This window comes from Siphateles boraxobius, unplaced genomic scaffold, assembly GCF_051911475.1.
Source record: "Siphateles boraxobius isolate OS27281-9 unplaced genomic scaffold, OSU_SipBor_1 8, whole genome shotgun sequence".
Taxonomy (NCBI): domain Eukaryota; kingdom Metazoa; phylum Chordata; class Actinopteri; order Cypriniformes; family Leuciscidae; genus Siphateles; species Siphateles boraxobius.
Genome location: NW_027509208.1, coordinates 8,903,946 through 8,931,347, shown reverse-complemented (window position 1 = coordinate 8,931,347; position 27,402 = coordinate 8,903,946). Strand labels below are relative to the sequence as shown.

The 27,402-nt window shown below is 37.7% G+C and overlaps 2 protein-coding genes across 10 annotated transcripts in view; both read right to left on the bottom strand.

Moving 5' to 3' along the window:
- Positions 1–10,516, bottom strand: part of gmds (GDP-mannose 4,6-dehydratase) — a 61,216-nt gene extending 50,700 nt beyond the window's left edge. Inside the window, exons 1-5 of one of the 2 annotated variants that reach the window (XM_077220309.1) lie at positions 10,250–10,516; positions 4,531–4,575; positions 2,999–3,086; positions 2,888–2,908; positions 2,138–2,247 (exon numbers count right to left, since the gene is read on the bottom strand). In XM_077220309.1, coding sequence (XP_077076424.1) covers positions 2,138–2,247; positions 2,888–2,908; positions 2,999–3,086; positions 4,531–4,575; positions 10,250–10,345 — 360 coding nt within the window. In that variant the 5' untranslated portion in view covers positions 10,346–10,516. The remainder of the gene's footprint in view (positions 1–2,137; positions 2,248–2,887; positions 2,909–2,998; positions 3,087–4,530; positions 4,576–10,249) is intronic. The other variant, XM_077220310.1, reaches the window with a different exon arrangement.
- A 770-nt stretch (positions 10,517–11,286) lies between these two features.
- mylk4b (myosin light chain kinase family, member 4b) overlaps positions 11,287–27,402 on the bottom strand; it is a 50,081-nt gene continuing 33,965 nt past the window's right edge. For 2 of the 8 annotated variants that reach the window (XM_077220306.1, XM_077220304.1), the window contains 13 exons: positions 18,499–18,586; positions 17,910–18,234; positions 17,217–17,452; positions 17,035–17,140; positions 15,608–15,701; positions 15,110–15,219; positions 14,774–14,915; positions 14,614–14,684; positions 14,391–14,519; positions 14,147–14,299; positions 13,366–13,444; positions 13,227–13,275; positions 11,287–12,692 (listed from right to left, as the gene is read on the bottom strand). In XM_077220306.1, coding sequence (XP_077076421.1) covers positions 13,231–13,275; positions 13,366–13,444; positions 14,147–14,299; positions 14,391–14,519; positions 14,614–14,684; positions 14,774–14,915; positions 15,110–15,219; positions 15,608–15,701; positions 17,035–17,140; positions 17,217–17,452; positions 17,910–18,234; positions 18,499–18,586 — 1,578 coding nt within the window. In that variant the 3' untranslated portion in view covers positions 11,287–12,692; positions 13,227–13,230. Of the gene's footprint in view, positions 12,693–13,226; positions 13,276–13,365; positions 13,445–14,146; positions 14,300–14,390; positions 14,520–14,613; positions 14,685–14,773; positions 14,916–15,109; positions 15,220–15,607; positions 15,702–17,034; positions 17,141–17,216; positions 17,453–17,909; positions 18,235–18,498; positions 18,587–19,451; positions 20,239–27,402 lie in introns of those variants that run through there. The other 6 variants (XM_077220308.1, XM_077220307.1, XM_077220303.1 and 3 more) reach the window with 5 other exon arrangements.

The window sequence follows — 27,402 nt, the reverse complement described above, 5'->3', positions numbered from 1 at the left end:
CAGTATGACAGCAATCTTCAAATATGAACTACTCTCCCTCAGTCTTATGTCTGTGCTTAAAGTACTTTTTATTCTCTTTGTTGAAGAGCCACAGCTGTACTAAAGCTCCATTGTGACAGTGATCATCCTGCTGTTATCTGTCATCACAGCAGATGATCCTCCTGATGGGACACCCAGAACACCTCCCAATTATTAGAATGGATGCCTGTCTGTTGGCCAATGTTTCTCAGTCAGTTTCCATCTGAATTATTTAGTTTTATATTACGGCAGTTGCTGTATTTAACTGTACGTGTTCAGTGTGAGCCTGCAGGTGCTGTCTGGATCTTTCCATCCTTACAAACCAACCATTAAGGCTCATGAATCATTTTAGACAAACAGTGGCTCTAAAAAGTATTTAAACAGTTAAGCCATATTTAAAAATGTATGAATGTCTTTGGATTATATAAACAAAATATCAAACCTAATAGCATTTATTTAAAAAAAAAATATAGCACAAACACTTAAGCAAAACATTTAGCAAACGCTACATTGCTAGTACACCTGTGTGAATTTAAGGGGAACTGACTTGTATCCACCAAAAATTACATAAAAAAGTGGCACCGTTTGTTCACCATTGTGGGTTGGTTTTAAATGTTGTACCAAATACATTGACATTCAGACATTTTTAAGTGATTTGAGTGTCCAAAAGTATCCAAATACTTTTGATGCCACCATTTATCAAATACAAGGGTTAAATAATGTGAAAGCTTTAGCAGGAAAAACTTGCTTTCTAGGAGTGGTTCATGCAGAACATTTTTTAAAAGCATGAGACGCATGTCACATGCCTGTCCTGTCTTGTGTTGCACATGGGTGTTTTGTTATTTTGGGCCATGTGCTCTGGTCGTTGTCTGATCCCTCCCCCTCGTTACCTGATTATTGTTTGAGTTCTTCCACCTGTCCCCTCTTGATTTGTTCCCTTCTTAAGCCTCCTCTTGTTTGCAGTCTTTGTCGGATCGTTTGTCTAATGTCTCCTGTTCCCCGTGATTCCCCGTTCCCCGCTTCATGTTAAGGTTCAGTTGTTTCATTTATTGTGTTTTTCCCCCTCGTGGGTTTTTGTGTTTGTTTATTTTTGTAATAAATTACCATTCTCTGCATTTGAGTCCTCACACCTTTTTTACCTTGCACGTTCCATGACAACGCAGGGAAGTGGAGTGTTTTTGAACTTATTGAACTTTAGCAACATATTCTTTTAATGCTGCGTGAGGCGAAAGACGCTGCAAAAAAAGTACAACAGTCAAACATGTCAGTCTAGGGCATGTTTACAAATAAAAGTAATGGAAAAGCCGAGCAGTGGAATGCAAAAACGCATTCTGTGTAGTTCGTTCATGGTTGAGCTTGACATCATGAAATCAAAATTGACCCTTATTCAACTTTCTTAATAAATGTCTCTGGTCTTATTGTGGATACCAATATCTCTCATCAACTTATAATAACTTTCTCAGTTTTGCTGATGTAACGCATGCCGCATGAGTGGGGTCTTCGGAAGTCTGGTTGAAACGTATTAGGCTACAGCAAAAACATGGCACTTATTTCTCTCTAATACCAGATTAACACTTTTAATTGTTTTTTCCTGTGACTGAACATCAGAGAAGCATGAGCATCTGAAGGAAACAATGTCAATATTAACATCTCATTCATACCCCTCCACATTTTTTCGTCTCATTCTGCTTTTGATCTTCTTATTCAGTCATCTTCCTCTCTTCCCTCCTCTCCCTCACTTTAACTGCCGGTTCTGCTTGTTTCCCATAAATTACACTGTGTAGCACCCACACAGAAGTTCACACACACACCATATGATGGCCAACTCTCTGACTAACATCCCCCTGACCTCATCCCAGATGACTAGACATTAGGGGTGTGGGTAAAGGAACAGAGAGTGAAAGAAAGTCTTCTGTATTTGGTTAAGCCTTTTTCCTTTCCAAAGAATTACTTGGATGGGGTCATTTGTTCACCTCACAGACACCAAGAAAGAAACCCAAGTCATTATGAAACAGTTTGCGTGCGTGTGTGTCCGTCCGTTCAGAAGGAGAGTTTGAGAGTCAGAAGACAAAGAGGATCTGTGTTATTGAGAAATACAGAGAGAATGAAGGTGTTTTACCTTGACGTGACTCTGCGCTCCCAAGTTGTATATTTCTGTGGGTTTGACTTCATTGATAATCTTCACCAAGCATGTGCTGTCAGTCAAGTCCCCATAGTGCAACTTCATGTCTATGATGGACGGAATAAAATCATTTTGAATTTCACATAAAGCAATCTGATATAGCTTTACCGCTCGGGAAAGTCTTAGAAAGAGTTTTATCCTCCAAATCTGCTCAAATTAAAAGATTGTCACCTTAACGAAAGCTACCAGACCCAACACATAGAGATCATTACCATGTCTGAAATGTTTAATTATTTGTAACAATTATTTGCTGAAAAATATATAGAGCTGCCCATCACCGGACCTACTGGAAAGAGAAAACGGAGTCTGTCTCTGGATTTTTGTGCAAGACTTTTAAATTTCATTCTGATCTCTTTTTACCTTTCAAAACCAGATACAGACAATAGATCTATTTGGATGGCAATTATTTTACATAGGGACTAGTCAGTGAACTTTTTTTGTAAAACGCCATAATTTCGGTGAGTGAATTGTGTCGTAGAAAACTGTTGTCACTCCCACTCTTGTGGGATAACAAGAATGGGATTAAGCACTTAAAAGAACAGGGACAACCATATTTAGCTGCATTGTGTAAGACCAACCCAAAATAAATAATTACCATCCAAATAGTTCTTAAGAACAAATTTAGACCGAAACCATGAAGGAAAATACATACAAAATAAAATAACAAATACTGAATGAACAACTTACGACACTTAGAGGATCCAATACCTAGTAATATTTTACACAGGTTAGAAGACATTTATACATTTAAAAACAAAATAAACATGATTATTATTATAGCCAGGAAGTGAAACTCACTTCCTTCTGTGTGAGTTTGAGGGTTATGATAGAGGTGTTCAATCCGACCCGTGTTAAAAGAGCTGGACCTGCGGAGGATACCATGAACCTGTCCAGAACACCAAAAAGTTAATCTCATCTAAGTGTACATGATTTTGAATAAACAGTATAGACACCACCGTTCAAAAGTTTGAGGTCATTAAAAAAAGAAATAAATACTTTTACTCAGCAAGGACATATTAAATTAATCAAAAGTGATAGTTACAAAAGATTGCTAATGTTATAAAAGATTGCCATTTCAAATAAATGCTGTTCTTGTGACCTTTTTATTAATCAAAGTATTCTGAAAAAATTACTTCTTCCAAAAACTTTTTTTTTAAATGTTACCGTAGTAAAATTTCACAAATACACAGTAGTGTATATCTTTATTTGTAAAAAAAACTGTTTAATGAGCAAAAAATTTATGAAAATGAACAGTTTAAAGCAGCACTATGCAGGAATTCCGTTTTTCCCAAACAGCGACCCCTAGAGTCGCTGTAGAGTACTTGCATTTAACGTTACTGTCGTAAATACAACTCACGCAGAGCGTGACAGTCTATGATCTGCACTCACGGCCTCTCCACTTTATAATAATAAAGTAGCCTACCGCGTTAGGCTAACCTGAGCCTAAATGCCAGATGACATCAATAAAGTTACATCATGTACGTTGCATTATTTAATAACAATGTCCGTTATTATAATGTTGTTAGACATGATTATTGCAATTTATCATAATAGTTTGCAAATTGCGCTCATTTACACTATTTACAACGTGTAGGCTTATTTATGTCCTGTTAATTATGTGAGATATTGACATCTGTTCCCATTATAATCACAGGAATCAACTTTAACAGTGAAAGCCTGAGCGAGTAGGACTCTTGTCCGGTTCCTCGCGCTGTCAGATTCTCGTTACCTTTTTCTAGACTCTTCTGACCGCGCTTTCTTCGTTTTTTTCTCTATTCTGAAAACGCAGGTCCGATATTTACTCGTGTCTTACTCCTTGCTCGGTCAGTCTGCCGTTTCCTCTTTCTCTGTTCCTCCGACAATGATTTCCTAGCTTTCTGCTTCTTATATGACAGTTTAGCCATGACGATAGTTGTTCCTATAGCTAGCCGGATCTGGATGGGGGCGTGTATGCGTGTAATGTGTGCAGTGCCGTAAAGCAATTTGTTACATCGCGAGAGCTGAAATCACGCGATACTTCCTGACACTGAGGCGGTCCGCCGGCCCAAAGTTGCAAGTGCGTTTTTTCAACTCACAGTCACCAGAGGGGGGCGAGACGACCACCATTCAACCCGAAAAGAGTCATATAACCATTCCAATAACTCTGAAGCTGTTCAGTTAAGCTAAAAAAAAACTGCATAGTGCTGCTTTAACTTTAAATGAGATGCAGCCTATTTAAATCTTATTTTTGATTATTAACAGGCAGAGAGACAGATTTGCATCAGATCAATGTGGGAATGATTTCTGACGAGTTCGTAAGATGTCTTTAAGGGTTACATTGGCTTACCCACCTCATAACCTTTAGCCAGCAGAAACTCAGCCAGGTAGGATCCATCCTGAAACCACATAGAGGGAGAATTATTTTGGGGTTTTGAGAAACACACACACACACACACACAAACACACACACACATTTACGGCAAGCATTACCCAAGAGAGTAAGCAACACAATGACCATTTCTTTCTGAATTTCATGAGCCAGACCACAGCGAATACACGCCTACATTATACAAATACGCATTTTCGCACACGTACATGCTTTTTTCGAGACTCAGCCATATGTCGTTCCAAAGCTGTATGACTTTCTGTCTGAAACAACTGTTCCTGCCCCACTGGACATTATAGACCAATAGACATTTTTCAAAATATCTTCTTTTGTGTTCCAAAGAAGAAAATCATAAAGGTCTGGATTAACATGGGGGTGTGTAAATGATGACAGAGCTGTCATTATTGGATGAACTATCCATTCAACGGCAAAAAACTCGAGCTCCATACATAGTCTGCAAAGAATGCAAGAAAAACAGTTGGCAAGACGGCTAACAAATAAGTAAGGAGTGCCTATACGAGCTACATCACACACACTGTAAGCCAGTGTAAGCTTACTGAATCATCAGTGTGCATCTCACACACACACACACACACACACACACACACACACACACACACACACACACACACACACACACACACACACACACACACACACACACACACACACACACACACACAGAGTATTAATCTAGCAAACAAGGCCATCATGTCAGTCAGTACAAGTCTGACAGTTCAGACTAAGCCGCTGAATCCACCTGACTGTCAAAAAGTGACACGGCCGTACCCTAAAGACATGTTTTAACCTAAAACATAAACAACTTTCGAGGCCTGCTGAGTCTCTTTCATTCTTATTCTCGTCTCCTTCTCGTTCTCCCTTTTTCCCCTCTCATACTTCCCGACCGCACATTCTAGAACTTTGGAACATTCCGCCCCGGCCATGGCATTCCGCCCCCTACTTCCTGCTGGGGTGATATAGGCAGAGTTCTTTGGGGAAAAAATGAGAAGCTCTAACAGCCATGTGTGTGCCTGTAATGTAAGTATACATGTCCACAGAGAAAAAGATGTGCTTAAAGATGCATTTCCTTTTCCTTTTCACACCGTTCAGTGGGCATTTACATAACATTCAATGTCTGACCACCTGAGGCTCTCTGTGCATATGTGTGTGTGACAAAAGCACTGCCAACTGCAGCGCGGACTCATAACCCTGATAAAAAGCAGCTTATCGTCACACGGAGACTGTTGGGAAATGTTGCCTGTTTCCCGCAGATTACGTTCATAGACAGGAAGCCTAGACGGACACGACATTCCAACCAGTCTGTGCATTGGCACACACAGGCCTACCTTGTAACCCACCATCTCAGGTTAATCACTTTATGTCTGAATTATAAACATAAATCATTTTTTAATGCTTATCCATCTCTTGTTTTGAGTCAAACCATGCGTGCGAACCATCTTCAGAAATGCTGGCTAATTTGGAAAAACTTTCCATTGCAATCACCTTTATACACAACATAAAGATAAATCTATAGCCCTTTAGACCTCTGCATTACACACAGGCTAATTGTTCATGGCAAACTGTGGATGCATTTATGCTGAGAAAACCAAAATGGCAAAGGAAAGAATGACAGCTAATCAAATAAGCCCACTTAACTTGCCCAACCAAACCAGTCCATGTGTCAGTCTCTCTCTCTCTGTGACGTATTATCTGTGATTGTGCACGTACTGCGTGTTGATTTGCTTGTGTGAAAAAAGGTCCCGTACATTTGCCCGTGACCGCAGTAAAACAGTCTTTCTCTCTTTACCGCATCAAAGCACAATTCCAAACAAATGGCTCCATGTTCCCTTGTGAACCACAAGTGGGCACAACAATTTTAACATAATTAAGTGCGTACATCAAAAAGACACAAAATTGAAGTTTTCACTATTCATTTCGGTTATGGAAACAGTTTGACACAGGAGGTAAAGTGCGTCCAGTGAGGGTTGTCTGCTGACACCAAATCATAATTGAAAATGTATAAACTGCAGCTCGCCTCAGTTGCTCAACTCATCTTTTGTTTCTAAGCACATCAATAATAATAATAAAAATAATAATAACCAACAACATCAGCCTATAAAATAAATAGTCGGTGCTGTAGTACCCTTGCTTAAGTCATCAAGCTTTTAGCTGATTGGTCCGTTTTCTAGTGTAGGCCTATACAACGTGTAAACTGGCAAAAACATTTCCAAAGATGTTATGCTAAATGTTACATTCATATAAAAAAAAATATATATATATATATATACTAACTGGGCCAGATTTACAATGTACTATGTAATGCAGTCTCATTTTTGTTTATAAAAACAGATTCAAGAAATGTGAGAACTAAACAAAATCAATAGTATTTTCTCTAAACTGCATCGGACAGAATGCATCAGCAAAGAACATGCAAATACGCTTCAGTCTGAATGATTTTTGTCATTCGACCGCCCTCTGCTGTTCATCAAGAACAATGCATTCTGCCCGTTTGCTTCCTGCGCCCTCCCCAAGTTGATGAGACCAACCAGGAACTTCCTGCTTCAGTCCGTTAATGCTAAATACCACATACTTCAAACATTCAAGTTATGCGAGATTTTCCTGACAACATGCACACAAGCGAACGTTAAAAGCTGGTCTTTCCTGTTAATCAAAAGAGTTCACTTAAAATTAACGTCATGTATGGCAAGCAGACGGCACAGTGTCACACAATTAAACCACGTCAGTTTTCTCTAGGCAGCACCTCAAAATGTGAATTAAATTAATGTATTTTTTAAAAATCTCTTCTTAGAAATCTTATAAATAAATAAATAATAAATAAATAGAGTTTATGGACCTCACTAACAACACATCTGGCTGAAATTGCAACAAAGTCATGCATTCATTCATATATATATATATATATATATATATATATATATATATATATATATATATATATATCACAAATCACTGATTGGGAGTAAATTAGCAAGAATTTCACAAATAATGTTGATAAAGTATAGCATGGAATAGTCTAGCCAGACACATTTTTACAGAAAGAAGAGTCAGTGTTGTTCCACTCAGTGTTAATGGCTTCAAACAGTTAATTCATGAGAGATTGAAAAAAATGTCCCACTGTTCATTTGAGCTTAATGTGAGACCAAATATTCACTAAAAGGTTTCAATCTGGACTCTGACCAGGCCAAAACATGAGCCTGATGGAATAGTTCTCAAGCCACTTTTTGGTTGTCTTTGCAATTTGAGGAGCACTGTCTTGTCCAAAAAAAAAAAACAAAAAAAAACATAATTCCTCTTAAGAAAGTTATTCTGCAATATTCTCCTACACACCAAAGCATTAAATGACTTTTCACAGTGAAGTAGCTCACCAATAGCAGCAGCTAAAAATGCTCCTCAGACAATGCCAACCTACCTCCATGTAGTCTGAAAGTGAAAGTGAAAAAGTGAAAGTGAATTTGACATCTGCATTTAACCCATCCAAGTAAGTGCACACACATTAGGAGCAGAGTAGTGAGTAGTGAACACACACACTGCAAATGTGGATACACACCCCCGGAGCAGCGGGCAGCCTTGAGTGGCGCCGGGGAGCGATTGGGGGTTAGGTGCCCTGCTCATGGACACCTCAATCATATTCCTGCCCGTACTGGAATCGAACCAGCAACCTTTGGGTCACCAGTCCAGCTCTGTTAGCATTAGGCCATGACTGCCCCCAATCACAACAGTCTGTCTCCATCACAACAACTGACAAATGAAGGTGAGAGAATTAAGTTTCCTCAGTAGAATATAGAAATCCTTTGAGTTTGCACAATAACAATGTGAGACTTCTAATGAAGTCTTATGGGAGAGGCTCTGCACACGTCATCTGAAACAGTCATTTTACACTCATTTAATATTTACACAAGCTACATTTCCTCATCTTTCTGTATCCTGAGCGGAGCATAATTTTAATTTGACTAGAGTGTGTTTGTAATCATGGGTGTAGCCTTTTACTAAAAATAAATATTTACCAAAATGAATGAATGGCACTTGCCTTGTTAAATATTCATATGGTTTCTACAGTCACAGAAATTGTATGTGTTGTATTTCTTCTCAGTTTTGGAAATATACTGTTAAATATCCCAAACATTTACAAATATACTATTACATACTAAATATACAAATATACTATCAACCGAAATTATAGTTATGCACTTTTGTCTGCTTCCTATTCTGAAGAGTTTCAACTGTCTTTAATCAGCAATCTGGAAAACAACAGCTTGCTTTCTGCTTTTAACTTCAGTGAACCTTTAGGTATCAAATATGTGTTACAGAGTTCTCCCGTTACATAGTTCATTGCGATTCATAATGAAAAGTGCAAGGGTGGGGATAGATAAGCAACAGCCGGCAATTATGGGCCTCACATAAGACTCTCCTTTTTGTACACGACAGCTGTAAAGGTTGCTTACCGTATGCAAATTGTCAAAACAAAACAAACATTTTCATTCCAGCCACATACAAGTGGAATAAAACGTCACCAGCATTACAGACAGAACAGGGCACATTTTGTACAGACACGCATTCTCTTTAGGCGATACAACCTAGTTGTGCCCAAATTACGCACTATACATTATGTATGCACTCTACTAACTAGTGTATGAATTTTATAAGCTTATTTTCAAACGTTCCTAAGTTGTTGTTTTTTTAAATGCATTTGAAGTGCACTTTTTTCTTTTAGGAATTTTCAGTGCGAATACACTACTTGCACTATTTATACTACAAAAAAATGCCATAGAATAGTGCATAAGTACACAAAAAAATTGACACACCTACTGTAATAATAAATGAATACAAAAAGAAACAATAACTGGGAGAGTACACATAGTAGATACTATTTTTCTAATGTTTGGGAGTGGCAAGTACATTCAGGTAACAGTGAAAAGGGCAGAGCTTTTACACATGTAAAGTAATAGCTTTTTAGTGAAAGTGATGGTCATGTTCATAGTAATGACACATAACATCAAATATTAATCATCAGTTATAGCCTACAATAAGAATGTTGTGCAAGAGGCTGGCAGTACTGTAAGCTTAGTTGTCAGTTTATGTCTTCATTCAGTGAGTCAGGAAATGACCACGTGTGATCATGAAACTATATGAATTATAATAATAATACAATGTTATTACTATTAATAATGATAATACATTAATGAATGTGTTATATATAATAATACACAATAATAACACAAATAATATTAATAATAATAATACAAATCACAGAAAGATCCAGGAAGCTACAGCCTAACGGAGAGTCCATATTAAAGTATTACAAAGATAACTATATTTATAGCAATTATGGTTACCATGGTTAACAAAAAAACATAAGTAAGGAGATCTAGCCTTGCAGTACGTATGTTTAAATGTGTTTAGGATAAAACTGCAGGATGTTACGAGACTGATAGCGCTTGTTACTATTCTCATCTCTCTCTTTTTTCCCCTCTGATGAAACTGAATGATGACTGGGGATGTCATTCAGCCTGACATATCATCTCATTTTGTTTTCCACCGAACAATTAACGTCATAAGCGTTTGGAACAGCATAAGGTTGAGTAAATATGACATATTTTAATTTTTAGGTGAACTATCCGTATATACCATCGCGTCGCATATTTAGAGACGATACTTCAAATTACCTGACCGGTTATGCCTGTAATGATGGCCACTTTCCTCTTCGTCTTGCTGCCTCCGTTCACATCACCACTGGCCGACGCTGCTGGACACTGAGCCATTGTCAGGAGCTGATTTCGGTTCGGACTGAGTCTATGGGGTTTGGTTCCACTTTGCGCGATCGTTTATAACGTACTGCCGCAAATCTGCAAACACATCCGAAACTCCAGCACTCCTTGAGAGACACATCAGAAACCTGCACTCAGCAGCCAATCACAGACCAGAGCGCCAGTGACGTACGCACCACAGAATAAAGAGGAGACAAATCCTGTTTGCTTAGGGCGTACATGTATCACAGCGTCCTCTAAAGGACTCGATGTTCAGGAGGAATTAAATAAACAACTTTTTACTTTATCTCTTCATTATAATTATAATAATAAGAACAACAAGATAATAAATATTATATATATATATATATATTATTATTATTATTATAAACAATATCAATAAAAATAAATAATAAATAGATTTTTCCCAAGGCCTAAATCACTGCTGAAAAAAATAGCCTAAGCAGCTTTGCTGGTCTTCCAGGTCTAGCTGGTCTGTTGGCTGGTTTTAAAAACTAAAAGGGTTTTAGATTCACATCGGTACTGATTGCACCATAGCCATAGATCTAGGTTTTTAAATTTTGGATATTAATTCATATAATTTTGGATACAGCACAATGTGAAGTGAACTGACTTGAAGGCCAAGTATGGCAACCCATACTCAGAATTTGTCCTCTGCATTTAACTCATCCAAATTAGTGCATACACACACATCAGGAGCAGTGAGTAGTGAACACACACACACACACACACACACACACACACACACACACACACACACACACACACACACACACACACACACACACACACACACACACACACACACACACACACACACACACGGAGCAGTGGGGGTTAGCCGCCTTGCTCAAGGACACCGTTTCCTGTATGCACGTCGGACCCCATGCATACATATAAAAGAAGAGGAAGGAATGAGTGAACACAATCAAATGTTTTTGTAAAATATATTTAGTTTAATTTAGATCATATTTAAAGTTCTAAGGCACATACACCACATAAGGTACTTACAACAATATACAATAACTAATATACTAAATATTATTAATATAGTACAGAAAGCGAAATCAAGAAATAGAAATAAATAAATATTTTCTCATTTATGATTCAAAATTAGACTTTCTCAAAAACATCACAAAGTGATACTTGGGGTTTTCAGCTTTCACTCATAATGCTAGTGTTATCTAAAAACATTACTTTGTTAGCTGATGTACACGTATAGTAAAGTATATCCCATTCACTATATTATGAAAACTTTTCAAGTAAACATCAGACAGGGTGATCATAACTAAACATTATCTTCATATGTAGAAGCACACACAATACATCGGTAGGTAGTGCTCTGTTTTTTCATTTGCCTTCATGGAAGGTGAGATGTTCACTACAAAGAGAGGGAGTGAGCCAGTCTTGGATCCAGTGTCCCAGTCTCAAATTTCAAGCTTAAAAGAAAAAGTCACAAAAAAACCCACAATAAAATAAAGTCTTGGATCAGCAGCTTGAGGCATTAGCTAAGCATTCAAAGCTCATGGGATTCTGAACAATTCGTTTTGTACAACACATTTGCCCTAGAGGAAACCCTCTAAATGATATTATTGAATAAAATGTGGTAAATGAGAGGTGCATTTGGGGCATGGCTATTTGTATCAGATAACAGTAGGAACACACAGAAAAACTCCAAACTCTGTCACTTAGACCTCCTGAAAGGCAGAAAAGCAGAAAAGACAACGTTTCATTTATGGGATTGCATTAAGGTATCTAGACTTTCAAGTGTAAAATACAGTACGGTAGTTCCTGCGCGAATTTCAGTCTAAACTAAATTCCAATGCCCTGACAAATATCAAGTGATTGAAATGTTATATAAACCTGTGACATACAGAATATTACCATAATAAGACTCAGTACATTTGTGCATATAGAGTATGGATGAAGTTTTCTCTTTTGCATTTTTAGCCATAAACATCCTTCTTCCAGTCCTGTCCTATCATAAAGTGCACATGTGAGACCAAATCACTGTAGTATTAACTATCTGTAGTAATTTTTTAATAACAGCTAAAAGACAGTTAAAACCCACTTAAACCGAGACTGGAGCACAGGGCCAGTTTGTCATGCAGCCATAAATGATTACCATTTTATAAATTATGAAATATTTTTGTAACACAAAAGGACAGCAGTATTTTTAATGTGTTGAAAGCTGTTTTAGTTTGAGGTTGAGGTAAGCAAGTAACATACATGTACAGTACAGTATGTGATTGTAATATTAAACAGATGTTGTGTAGTTGTTCAGGTACAACAGTATTGGTCCAGTTTGTCACCACGGCTCAAGGAGAGCCAATGATCACTTCTGCAGAAAACATGAAAATTAATGTTATCCCCAAGTAAAGTCATATGAGACAATCAATGACATACAATGTGCAATCAACTGAGTTTTATCATTTATTGTTATTGGCTAATTGTTCAAGTCACAATGAAATGGCAGTAGAAACAGATATTTTTTTTCCATATTGTGACATGCATCAATGTGTAATGGATTATCGACCAAAATTTAGGACTTGGTTACATCCATCGGTTGTTGATTGGATTTTAAGATGCGTTGTGCTCAAAAGTTGATGCAGATAAATGTGGGTTTGCAAAGGTGAGTTTAAGGAGACAAAATGATTGTAAAATTCCTGCATTCGTCCCCAAAAGTTGTTTTTACCAGAAGGTCCAGTAATTACTTTTTCATTAAACATTACAAGGTCAAATAATTTTTAACTTTTTTTACTAAATGATTGCACGGATGAACTGTTCTCAATAAGATCTATGTAATGCGTTTAGAAAACAGATGGAGTGAATTTTTTATTTCACGTCGACTTAATGGTTTGTGTGCATCTCTTACCTGTTTAGCCCTCTGGAGGAGGGGCATGTGAAGAGTGACACTTGTTTTTCTGTGAGAGAAACACATTCATTAATTATCTTAATTTGCATTAATTCACTAATGCACTAATGTAGCCAAAAACTCAAGGCTGTTAATTAACCTTATGGTGAAGACGGAAGTGAAGCGCTCTGTCTGAAAGCCATGGGTGTTTCAGGGACTGGGATGCACTCATTCTCCAACTGCATGAAAAAAGAAATATGCATCAAAACACAAACATACTGGTAACTGGTATAAAAGTCAAATTTTTGTCAGAGTAAAGGACAATTCCGGCCAAAAATGAACCTAGGGCTAAATAACACATGGGTACTGAGTCAATCGTTCTCTGGGATGCGTTTTAATGATAATCGAATGTACCCCGTTTTTTAGTTTAACCACAGCTTAGCTTATAACGCTAGTGTATGGGGCATCGAATAAGTAAAAATAAAAATCGCTAGTTAATACCACTAACAAGGCTCAAAATAGCCCCACACTAACACGGTAGCATAATTAGGGTCTCTACCTGCAAACCGAAGCATGTGTACAGACAATTTAATGAGAAGATACTTTATAAAGACAGTACACTTCGCGTATACAAGCAGGATCCATCTTTGGAAAACAGTCTCGAACGCTGTGCTACGTGCTGGTCGATAGTCACAGTTCAGCTCACGTAGCACGGCGTTCGTGGTTCGACTTTATTTTTATTTTTACTTATTCGATGCCCCATACACTAGCGTTATAAGCTAATCTGTGGTTAAACTAAAAATAACGTTAAAACTGGGTACATTCGATTATCCTGAAAACGCATCCCAGAGAACGGTCGACTCGGTACCCATGTGTTTTTAGCCCTAGGTTCATTTTTGGCCAGAATTTTCCTTTAAGACAATTTCTGGGGACACACATACCTTTTGCTCTTCACAAGCAGGCGTGTGATAAAGTCTTTGGCCTCCTCAGAGATGTCGGCAAACTCTGCCTCTTCAAAACTCCACTGACATGCCAGGATATTATTTAGTGTCTCATTATCATCTTCACCCAGGAACGGAGACAAGCCACTGAGCCTAAAATCACAAACATAAGTACTTTTTCACAAAACTTCCTCCTTTTGTATAATAATGATTGTTCATTGATGTCTATATGGTACAGACTCACAGCATGTAAGTGATGACACCTAAGCTCCACATATCGGTTGGGAACGAGACAAATTCATAGTTGATGACTTCAGGAGCCAGGAACTCAGGAGTACCAAAGTTCACCCTCAACTTTTCCCTGGGTTTATATCTGAAAGGAAGACGAAGAACAAATCGGTGTGAGAAAAACAGTAGATTCATAAAGATACAAATGAAGACACACAGACACAGATACAAATACTTACCTCCTTGCAAGCCCAAAATCGATTATCTTGACCTTGTTTGTTTCTCGACTGACACAGAGAATGTTTTCAGGCTATTGAAACAGTAAAATGTATTCAGACTTCTTGTTGTTCTTATGCAGCTGTTTTAATTACACATTATTTAAAATAATGTGTTTGGTACCTTTAGGTCAAGGTGTAATATATACATCTTGTGCATATACTGAAGCCCTTCACTAATTTGCCTGATGAACAGCACTGTGTCCAACTCGGTCAGCTTATAGTTCTCATCAATGATCCGGTCGAACAGCTCTCCACCATCAACACTAGGCGGTACACAAGGTACACAATACATGTTAGCATCACATTCTGTGATTCAAGTTAAAATTCATCCTGTGATCCACATTCAAGTGATTCTTAAATATGCTAGGAGAAAGAAAGCATGAATGAGATTTAGTTAGTGAGAGAGGTTGTCTGTATGTGAGACAGAGATGTATGTGTGTTTGTGAATGTAACTTACTACTCCATCACTAGAATGATTTCATGTCGAGATTCGAAGGCGGCGTAGAGCTGGATCAGATTGGCGTGATTCAACTGGTTCATCACTTCAATCTCACACTTTACTACCTCCTGACAACACAAACATGTAAAATCTGTGATTCATTGCTACACAATTATAAGCAGCGGTTCTCACTCTTGTTCATGGACCAGTGTTGTTAACTGTTGTTAACTAAATCTATATTAGATGAAAAATTCAAATTTGGGAAACATTAAATTAGAAATCTTGCCTTAGCAACTAACTAAAATAAAGCAACATATAAAGTAAAAAATATATATATTAAAGCACAAAACAAATACTATAAAAGTAAATGACTGACTCCACCCGCACACAGTGTCATTATATCACCAAGTGGTCCATAAGCTGATTGGCTGATTAAAACTAAAACTTAACTGCAAAGTCAGAACCACCTCCTCAAAGTCATAGTACTGATGTTTTAAAATGGATGTGGGCATTTACCTTCTCTTTCTGACTCCTGGCTTTGATGATCTTGGCTGCTAATATGAGACCAGAAGATTTTTCTTCACATTTGTGAACCATCCCAAAGCGTCCTCTATTACAATCAAAATAAGACAATAAAATGAAAAATTAAAAACACACATATTTAATTCACAAAAACTCCCCATTTAAAGTCTCAATTCCCACATTATTTGAAAGGCCGCAGAGAAAATTCCCGAAATCTCCTTTCTCTAGCTATTCACTTTCACCCAGGTCTAAAAATATGTTGCATGTTGTAAGACTGGAAAAACTGTTAGGCAGATGAAAGTTTAGACTAAGAGACTACTCCTCGAGGAAACAAAAGACTCTCCTGAGAATTAAAATTTGAACACTCTCTTGCATAAGTAACAATGCCATCCGAGACTCACAACACCCTTACAATCTCCTCATCACCCATCTCTTCTCTCCTCATGCTGGGATAACCTAAAATTCACCCACAAATCTATATTCTTTAATGTGAAAAATTATCATACAACACTATTCATGTTTGGTATCATTTGAAATGTCTCAGTGCGACTGGTAAAAATGGTCTCATCCCCACAAAAGTAAACCAAAAAGCTAATAAAGGTTTTAAGAGTTTGCGAGTTTAGAGATATCGTGCTTACAAGGGTGGGTCTTTCATACAAATGCCATCCTGTCCTCAAAAGGTGTAAACTCTGGAGACCGTGATTAAAGCAAATTCCCATTGTTAGCGCATTTCCATGTGAAAGAGGTTTCTGTCTTGGGCTGATTATTTAAAGAGATTTTTCAGCGCAATTTGTAATGAGATCAGCCTGTAATGCTGAATGTCATAAACTTTCACATGTCTTTTTATCTTTCATTAAACGGCCGGGCGCGAAGACCTCAAAGCAATATAGATTCCTATGAACGGGTAAAATACAAAGTAAAGAGTTAAATAGAATAATCTAATGTGTAGCTAAACTATTATATAAATGACCAATAACCAATTGGCATTCCAACCTAAATTCGAGGTTGTGATAAAATGGGAGTCAGATAAAAGTTTAATTGGAACTAAATTACTTTGCCACGCTGAAAAGACAGTAATGCGCAGAAACCTTCCCTCGCTTATCGGAAACTGTTGTTGGATCAATTGGGCAGGCCTCACAACGTCTCTCTCTCTTAAAGTTTTTCCTTCCAACACACACACACACACACACACACACACACACACACACACACACACACACACACACACACACACACACACACACACACACACACGTCTGTCATTTTCATCCCCTTGTGTATCCTGTGTCCTGTAAGCTCTTAGAATGCTTAGGAATCTTAAGCCATGGGTTTAATATCACAGGCATCCTGCTTTAAAAATTCCTCTGATGCTAACCAGCCTATCGTAATATGATGCAAGATTAATATCTTCTGTAACTCACCCCCCAAGAACTTCCTCTTTATTGATAGTGTAGTAACCGGTAATCTGGTGGGTTTTGGGTGTCACAAGACGGTGCTCAAATGGTGCAGGTGGGGGAGGGAAAGAATCTGTGGAAAAGATTATATGTAACTAGAAAAGGGAAATATATCTACATTATTCTCAGATCCACACCAATTTTCTTACCAATGACATATTCGTCAATTTCTGACTCTGCATCTTTCCTCTCCTCTACTGTCCCTGCCTCCAGTCTCTCTGGTTCCGACTCTGCAGCTTCAAGTCCTGCCTTCTCTTCCTCCTTTAATTCCTTATCCTCTTCCTCTGACACCTCCTCCACTTTGCTTTTTTTAAGGTCATCTGTCAGAGTCTCGTCAGCAACATGCCTCTTAGTGCTGAAAGTTATTTCCAGATTCTCCTCACAGCTACACAAGTGTAATATATATCAATTAAAAGATAATATCAATTAAAAGAGAGGTATCAAATATAAAATACATCTTATTTTAGTATATCAAAAAACTTCTCTTTACATAAATTAATTGTATTCAAGTTTTAAAATTTTAAATGGAATATGTTTATTTTGGAATATCTGATTTTTTCTTTTTTTTACTGACACTATGCTTCAAAAGTTTGGGGAATAGTATTTTTGATCAAATAAATGCAGCCTTGCCAAGCATAAGTGACTTTTTCTAAAAAAAAATGAAACAAATCTTAACCCTAAGCTTTTGAATGGGTCTATTTAATTACAATGAATCAATGTAATTTTATTTTTTCTTCTAAGCACATTATTTGTTTTGTAATATTAAAATGAAATTTTGCAGGGTTTAATACTGCTGATCTTTATTTGAAAGTCATTTACTGAACAAAATATTGAGGATGTACCTGTCTAGTGTGCTTTCATCAGTCTGGCCAGATGAACTTGAAGCAGCTAGTTGCCTCTCCTCTGATAACCATAATGCCTCCTCTTTCTTTGAATTCTCCTCTTCCTCCTTTTTATCCTCTTCTTTTATCGGCAATAATTCAGGAACGATTTCTTCCTCTCTTGCCTCGTCTTCCACTGCAGCTTCATCCTTTCTATCCTTATAGCAGTCTTCTTTTTGCTCCAGGTGTGCAACTGTGGCAGCTGCCGTCTCTGTTGTGCATTGAGAAAGCTGATTGTTCTGTTGATTGAGCTTTTGCAATTCTTCAAAACCAGCATGAACTAAGTCTGGAATTTTTTATTATTTTTAAATAAAAAAAGAAAAGAAAAAAGGATTAGTAGCCAACATACAAAAATGAAAATAATGGAAGAAACTAGTGACCCAAAACAGCACAGAATCTTAAACATTTCTTCATTTTTGTCAAACATTCTTTTTTTTAAATCTGACAAAATGCTAAAACTTTCAGTTTATTTCCAAGTTCAAATTAGATTTTGAATCCTATTTTCAATGTGATTCGTGCTTTTGAAACCCACTGTATGTTTTTCTCTCACCTGATGCTTCCAGTGGTTTCTTTCTCTTCTGGGTTTTTAACCCCTTTGGGAATACTTTAGATTTCTCCTTTCCATCCTTTTCTCTAAACTAGAGAGAGAAAGAAACAACAGGAGAGAAAGAAAGAATAGTCTATGGTCACAAGATTATCATTTATTAACACACCTTTAAATAAAAGCACCTGCTTTCAAGCTATTCAGTGACATGTATTTTCATTTCGCCGAGTTCACGTGCAATTCACCAGATATTTCTGATCACACACAATCATCTGCTGTGAGTGTCCTTGAGCTGGTACTGCGAATCACTCATCATGTCATCAGTCAATCTCTATTATAAATGGCTCAAACCAATGACAAGGACAATAAAACTGAAAACTCATGCTAGAAAATCCCCTGTTGGAAATGCAGCTAAACCAAACTCATTTGGAAAATAAATACAGAACATTTAATGTATATGCATCAAACATTTGCAGCACATAAAAGATGACAAACTTCACACAACATGAAAAGTAAATGTGTAAAATACTCAAGTTAAATATACAGAGAAAACTGCTAAACTTATTTTGATGAGTTAAATCAATGTAAATGTTATAATATATAATTTTTAGTGTACAAAAGTCCACTTTTATGTAAGACCCTCTTTTTTGGTCAGCTGCTTCAAAGACTTTTACTAATGCGTGTTTGTATATTGAAAATTTGTGTTTTTGTTAGTTTGTTTGGCTGATTCAATTTTACTTTTCAATGTAGTTCAACTTGGCATGACAATTAGAGTATTGCCAAATAATTTTAAGGTTACTTGTGTATGAAATATGAATTATTTCACTGTAGTTTATTTATTAGTTTATGAATTATTAACACTGTAGAGTGTTTTCCTCAGTACTTCAGGAATATATACCTAAATGAGTGCTTTTAAACATTTTAAACACTAAATTGGTGCATAAAACATTTAAACTCACCCTGCTGCTGGATTTTGAGTATGTGTTTTTCAAGAGATCAGCCAATCTCGAGTGTTTCAACACTTCAGCAATGAAACTGACAACCTGTTGAATGCCGCTAACCAGTCGCTCCAAAGCATTAAGTCGCTGATCCTGTTGTTCCTCCTTCTCTCGAACAGTTTCTATGACAGCACTCATGTCACAGAACAACTGCTCAATGCTCCGTCCACCAGTAGCTGTTCCTTGATCTTGACCGATGGCATCCAGTCGTCTCAAAGACGCTTCCTGCAATGCGAGGAGTTTGTCCATCTTACCACTCAGATCATTGACTTGTCCTTCAATATGTACAAGAGCAGAAGATGAGGAGGATTTTGATGAAGGCTGATCAGAAAGTGGTGAAGATAGACGTTTGTTTGAGGTAGAAAGCGAAGCTCTTCTCGTTGTGGATCTTCCGCATCGTTTCTGAGCATGAAGTGGTTTGGGGTCATAAACCCGAGCAAGAGACTTCACAAGATTAGAACTCATAATGAAACGCGTTAACACAACAGGTTTAAAGCAAATAGAAGTTTAACTTGTTCTCTTCACATCTTCTTGACAATGCTTTCCAACTTACAGATCATTGGTCCCCCTTCTCATTCTCTCTTGTTATCCGTCTGTCTGGTGTCTCTAGCTTCTAAAACCAATGCTTTTTATACAGATCAACATGCTTCTGCCTATTGGCTGTTGTGCTAACGGTCAGTGTTATCATCTGGAGAAGGGGCTGCTGTGTACGATTAGAGTGTGAATCCTAGAGCCAGGTGTGAAGACACTGAAACCAGAGTGGGTGCGAGAATAGAGCTTGATGGACTCAAAGAGTGACGTATCAACACCACAGACAGAACTTTTAAATGAAGAGACTGTTAAACCAGTAGATTTACCCTGATTGATTGACAATCAACACTTCAGATAAAAGTCTGTGTCCATATGTTACTTGCGTAACCCTGATTCATTCGTTCCAGGCTAGACAACACAATGAGCCAAACAAGTGTTTGATTGAACAAGAGCAGATGTGCAGGGCTGAGTCAAATGAAAAACTGGGACAGAATAGCTGCTGAGACACTGAAATGGCTCAGAGGTCAATTTTCTAATTTAATAAAGAATCAGCTAAATTCCCAGATTCACTCAAGTAAAGAGAATGACAGTAAACGGAGACAATCCTCAAACACACACAAACAGGTGCTACATTATACTTTTACCATACACAGATAGATATAGTCCTGCTAAATGGCCTTTTCACACGCAACACTGAAACCCGATAGCTTGTATTAAAAAAACAGCCAAGCGGAGGGACCGATAACATTTAATACAATAATCTTATTTTAGCCTGGATCGGTATGCGTCACACTGTATGTGATAGTCCACCTCATTACAAGCAAGCAGTTGATTGCTTGGAGCAGTAATGGTTTGTTTTCTGATTGGTTGATGTATTAATAGCCGCTGAACATTCAGTAATCTCGGGAGGATTGGTGGCACCTTTGGAATGGGAACTTGATAATGTGAAGTGAGCTCTACCATTCTGACAACAAGAGCTTATAAAAAGAGACTAAGTGCTCACATTCCTTTGTGTGTTGGGGTGTTTTTGTGTATGTAGGCTACATGCCTGACTGTATGTATTTGTGATTTCATTACAGATTACAAAACTATCTAGACTCGATGTGTCATTTATGAATGTTTATATCGGATTCTGTTTTGCTATAGAGATGCATTTCATTGCATAAAACACATGGGTTCAGTCAGTGAGGACAGAGAGACGGTCAGTTACTCAAGACCTTTATGGCTCTCTAAAAGAACGAAAGCTTTTCCATAAATATCAAAGTCAAAGGTTTAAAATGATTAAGATTTTTTTTTGTCTTTGAAAGAAGTATGTTTAATGAGGCTGCATTTCTTTGATTAAAAATACAATAAAAACTTTAATATTGTGAAATGTTGATACAATTTAAAATAACTGTTTTTCATTTGAATACATTTAAAATGTAATTTATTCCTGTAATGGCAAAGCTGAATTTTCAGCATCATTACTCCAGTCTTCAGTGTCACATGATCCTTTTGCAAAGTTCTTTCAGGATTATTTGATGAATAGAAAATGAAAAAGAACAGCATTTATTTGAAAAATAAATCTTTCTTAACATTATGTCTTTCTGTCACTTTTGATCAATTACATGCATCCTTGCTGAATAAAAGTATTATTTATTTTTATTTTATTTAGTCATTTAATTTAAATCTTGCTTACCCCAAACTTTTGAATGGTAATGTATCAGTGTTTTCTACTCAATATTTTTGTGGAAACATGTGTTTAACATTGATAATAATAATAATTAATTCTTGAGCACCAAATCAACATATCAGAATTATTTCTGAAGGATCATGTGACACTGAAGACTGGAGTAATGATGCTGAAAATTCAGCTTTCCCATCACAGGATTTTTTTTTATTTTCAAATGTATTAAAATACAGTTCTTGAAAATTCTAATTATATTATACAATATTAAAGCTGCAAGCAGCATTTATCGGGGTTCAAGCCTTTAAGGCCTTTAAGCACAGAAGCATTAGAGATATTAAGTCTATATAATGATATGCATTACAGAACCTTAAAACTCGTTAGCGTCAACTAGTGGCCGATTTCTTTCAAAATTCTTACAGACCTCTAGGCGGGCCATGAGTCGAACATGCCCATCGAGTTTCGTTCCGATCGGCCTTCGTTAACCTTGTCTTATAGGTGCTCAAACTTCATTGGCCGATGGCGGCCATGTTTTTTGAGATACACCATTGTCCTCATATACATACATGGCACCTTGGACCAAGACACTGCATACCAATTTTCAAGTCAATTGGAATAACAATCAGGTGGTCATAGCCCTTTTTATGTTTTTTCATGTTATAGCGCCACCTACTGGCCAGTCACCATTATTTTTTTCACTTGACCAAAGATTAAGCTTGAGCAATTAAGTACTTTTGGTTGCTGTAGAATTTGTCGTCCCCAAATTGAGGCCTACCATCTGCCCAGGTTTCACATAGCACATATGCTTTGGTCTGCACGATGCGTTTTACAAATCCTAACAATTACAATAGGGTTTCAGCACTAAAGTGCTTGAACCCCTAATAAGAATGAGACTTTTTTGACAGTTATAGCACCACCTATGGTCCGATCTCCATGAAACTTTGCATGCTTCTTCACCAAATTGAGGCCATTTAAAAAAAAAATATTATTAATTATTAGTAGTTATTCCAAACTTTTGACCAGTAGTGTACATAGCACTCGTTTCATTAATGTCTTGGAAATAGGTTGATAAATAAACATAGAAATATAACAAGATGAAATAGAATGTAATAGCATTGCATGTGTTACATAATGGAGGAATATGATATGATGGCCCTGAAGAGATGATCACAAGAATATGTATAGAATGACAAACAGAGGACACACACAGACACATAATTTGTACTTCAGCAGCTGCAGACTGATTGTAAACTCTCTGACAGTCACAGCAGATGTCACATAACTTCAGTGCTGAAAAAAATGGCGTTAAGACATCAGAGAAACACAATCAGATCTTTAAAAACACATTTTCCTTTAATGTGAGAAGTGGATTTTTCGCACCTTGACAAATCTGTAATCAAACTTTTGAGATTAAGGAAAAGCTTGAAAACTGTTAAATATATATTAAATTATATTTTTTCTCCTTTAGGTTTAATGATAAGATTATTTGCAAAACGTTTATTGTATGTTCATTTTGTCTGTAAATTGTAATAAAAAAAAAATTTTGTAATAAAAAATGTATTTGATTCAGTTACATTTCTTATTGATTTTAAATTTAAAATTCAAAATTCTTGACAGTTGAGCTGATCCACCACAAGGGGGCAGAGACTATACAGTATGCCAGAAATCTACTTTGTGGGAACCTAATAGAAACATCAAGGAAGGATGCATATTAAATGTCAATAATTGGTTTTACTTTTCTTTTCTTTTTTTTACTTAATATAAGCACAGTGATTTTCTGTCTTTGTGAGACAAGCCTGTCCTAGAAAGAAAAACGTCTGAAGGTGATGACAGCCCATAAAGTCAGACTGCTGCTGAATACCTCTTTAACTACCTGAAGAGACTGAGTGTCAATCACCTCTTTAATGCCTCAAAACTAATCCCCTTATAAATGTGTTAGATGTGTCATGTTGGCAAAAGCATGTGGAAATGTGTGCACTGGCCAGAGAATGTGCATGCAAGTGTGAGAAAGTACAAATGTACAGGTGCACCAGTAACAGTACACCAACACTGCACTCCTTTCTAGAAACTGTAAGCAGAGAGGTTTAAAACTGAGTAGTGTTTGCACCTACAGTATATGTGCACATGTATGTATCCACAAGAGTGTGTTACTGGGTCTCACTGTCAATGTATGCATATATATAGAAAGAGCATGCACAGGAGGCTATTTCAGGGAGGGAGGTAACAAAATGCCCCCCATCCCCTGGTGGATTCCATCCTCTCTCTCCTCCCTCCCTTTCCCTTCAAACTTGCCATCCCAGGAAGGGCACTGAGTAGTTCCCCCTCCCCGTGTTCTCTCAATATATGTGGTTGGCACTGCCTGAGTGTGTGCATGTTGACGTGAGGGAGTCCCAGGGAAACACTGATGAACTCACTTCAGGTGAGACAACAGCTTGCCCACATGTATTAAAGGGATAGGTCACCCAAAAATGAAATGTGAGTAAATGATGACAGAAATTTCATTTTTGGGTGAACTATCCCTTTAACAGAGCATCCAACACCCCCTCCTGACTCCATTTCATGACTAATTTTCTTCAATCCAGTCACAAAATAGGATTATAATATTGAGAATGCAGTGCATCTAAATATCCTTATAGATAGGCCTACGATTTTTATTTTTAGAAGCAAAACTGCTTGCATATTAAGTTTTATTATGTTTTAGTGATCATATATTCACTTATTTGTCAGTTGGCAATAGATTAATTTACTGAGGTTTAAGGCACGTTCACACTTTGAGTGATGATTAAAGCGCGTGCTGCAGTTTTGTGATCTGCCGCTTTAAATGCTCAAGCTCTTAAAGCAGAATGGATTCTGATTAGCTATCAATGTTTTATGACTCATCAGCAGGATAAAATCGTTCTGAATGTGATATCAACGATATTGTATCTCTGTGCCATTATCGGTATAATTATGTGGACTTTTATATTTATATATTTTATATATATATATATATATATATATATATATATACTTATTTATATTTAGAATGATTTTTAGAACTATATTTTAGATACTTTATCGTTATCTTTATAATTATCGTCCTTGGTGTGAATGAGCCTTAATTCTTAAAAAAAATGCAAATGGGCTAAGAAAACTTAATTCAAGAAATGGAATGACGATATATTACATACAATAAAAAAAACATTGATTAATATAACATTCTTTTAAGCAACTAAACAACGGCCAGTATTAATAGCAGATGGACAGCTAATAACTAAAAATAACAATTGATTCCCTTTCGATACAGTTCACTCACATTGCGTTTATGTTTTGACGCAGATGGGGAAAACTCCGTTTTTCTCAGAATACTGAAGCCTGATTGGTTCACATCTGTGCACCTGCACAGACAAATGGCTTATCAGCCCGTCAAAACGGACGGGACCCACTGCCTATTTAAGTTGCACTCAAAGTAATTTTGAGTCTGATTTTTTCTCCTTCAGCGTGAATATCATCTCCTCACTGACTCCAAAGACGACAACACAGAAGCCTCTCTACTTGCCGTCGAAGCAAGCCCCTGCAGCAGACCAATGGCGGCACACAGCTTGAACCCCCGGCGAAAGGACAAAAGAGCAAATTTTCTTTCTAAAAGAGCAGTGATGTTTGATGCTAAATGTTTGAGCTCACAGAGCGCCTCATTTGCCTGGGACGTGCCCATGGCGTGGCTGCACTCACTGAGACCAGGACCTCGCACTGGAGAACAAGAACAGCACTGACAGCACTGCAGTTGAGAACAGCACTGACAACTGGATTATTTGGAGCCTTTTCGGCCAGGCAGAAGTGGACCTCTTTGCATCGAAAAAAAAAAAAAGCCCACTCCCCGATAGGGAAAAGGACGCATTAGCCCACAGAATGTCCTCTCTGCGCCTTTGTGCATTCCCTATGGTAGCAATGTTCCCTCAGGTCATCAGCCGAATCAGGGATGACAGAAGCTCAGTTTTACTCATGGCACCACTCTGGCAGAACCAGCCATGGTTCCCGGGTATAGTTCAGGTGCTGTCAGCAGCACCATGGCCAATCCCGCTAAGGAATGACCTGCTAAGGAAGGACAGGACCTGGTGGTCGGATTTCTCAGATGGGCCAGGAGGCTGAATCCGCCTTGCCCCAACAAGGTCCCTTCCTGGGACCTGTCCATTGTCCTGAGGGCGCTACGGGGCCCTTCGTTGGAGCCAATCGCGACAGCCGACCTTTTGCCTGTCTCGCTAAAGACCACCCTCCTTCTGGCTCTGGCATCGGTCAAGCGAATTGGTGACCTGCTTGCTCTTTCAGTGGATGCTTCCTGCTTCGAGTGTCCAACGACAACAAAGTTGTCCTCAAACCCAGACAAGGCTTTAAGGCACAAGTAATTTCACTCTCTGCTCTCCCCTCCGATGTGTACATTGAGCGCTCTAGGCAATTCTGAAAAACAGAGCAGCTGTTCGTATGCTTCGGAGGGCGGTCTAAAGGGCTGCCAGTCATGAAGCAGAGACTGTACAACTGGATAGTGGACGCAATAGCACTAGCTTACCAGTCATTGGACTTGCAGTGCCCTATTAGGGCCCATTCCACCAGGGGAATGGGCTCTACTGGGGCTTGGTCTAGTGGAATCTCTATAGCAGATATCTGTGCAGCAGCCGGCTGGTCCACGCAGTCCACCTTTGTCAGGTTCTATAACCTTGAGGTCCCTGCCCTTCAGGCACAGGTCTTTTCTGCCTAATCGGCCACAACCTTCAGGGGTTTCTTTAGGAGGCATCATACCCACAGGCTTCAGTACCAAACCCGAGCCTGTCGTATTGGAGACATTCTAGGACCTTGATTCTAGAAGTCTGCCAGGGCCCTTGTCATCAAGCGCCCCCGGCTGCAGCCTGGCAGGACAGCTTCCGTTTTGTACTAGTAGCACAGCTTTTTGCAATCCGTTCCCCATATGTGTCAAAACATTGACGCAATGCAAGTGAACCGTTTCAAAAGGGAATGCTCTGGTTACATAATGTCACCTCGGTTCCCTGAGGTAACGGGAATGAGCATTGCGTAGCTTGCTGTGCTACTGAGCATATGCATGAGTAGACTACAGTCTCAAAATTCTGTCTCAATATGGCTTTGAGCATGACTTAAATAGGCAGTTGGCCCCACCCGTTTTGCTGTGATAAAAAGCCATTTGTCGGTGCACCAATCAGACTTCAAAATTCGGAGAAAAATCCCCCTATGTGCCAAAACATCCATGCAATGCTCAATCCCGTTATCTCAGGGAACCAAGGTTATGTTAGTAACAGGAGCATTTTTTGTCATTTTAAAGTAAAACTTTGTTTAAAGTTTTATGTTATGAATGCAATAACATTATAAAAGTGCTCAAAACCTCAATTCATATACTTCAAGACCATACTGCACAGTGCTAAAATTTAAATTTTACAACAAATCTTATTTTTTATTAGTCAAGTTTTCAAGTGTAAGTTTTCAACATAATGATAATCTTTATTCTTTTCTTGTCTCAATAAGATAATAATAAAAAAATGTACAAAAATAATAAATGTGTGCAGAACTGTATGAGCAAATTTAAGATTTATGTATTTTGAATTACATATAAAATTACCATCCATTTGTATTACACAGTTTAAACATAAAGTAATAAACGTAATCTGATGAATATTTGTCATTCAATAAAACAGCCAAGAAACAGGTAAGATATTTGCTTTAAAAAAATAT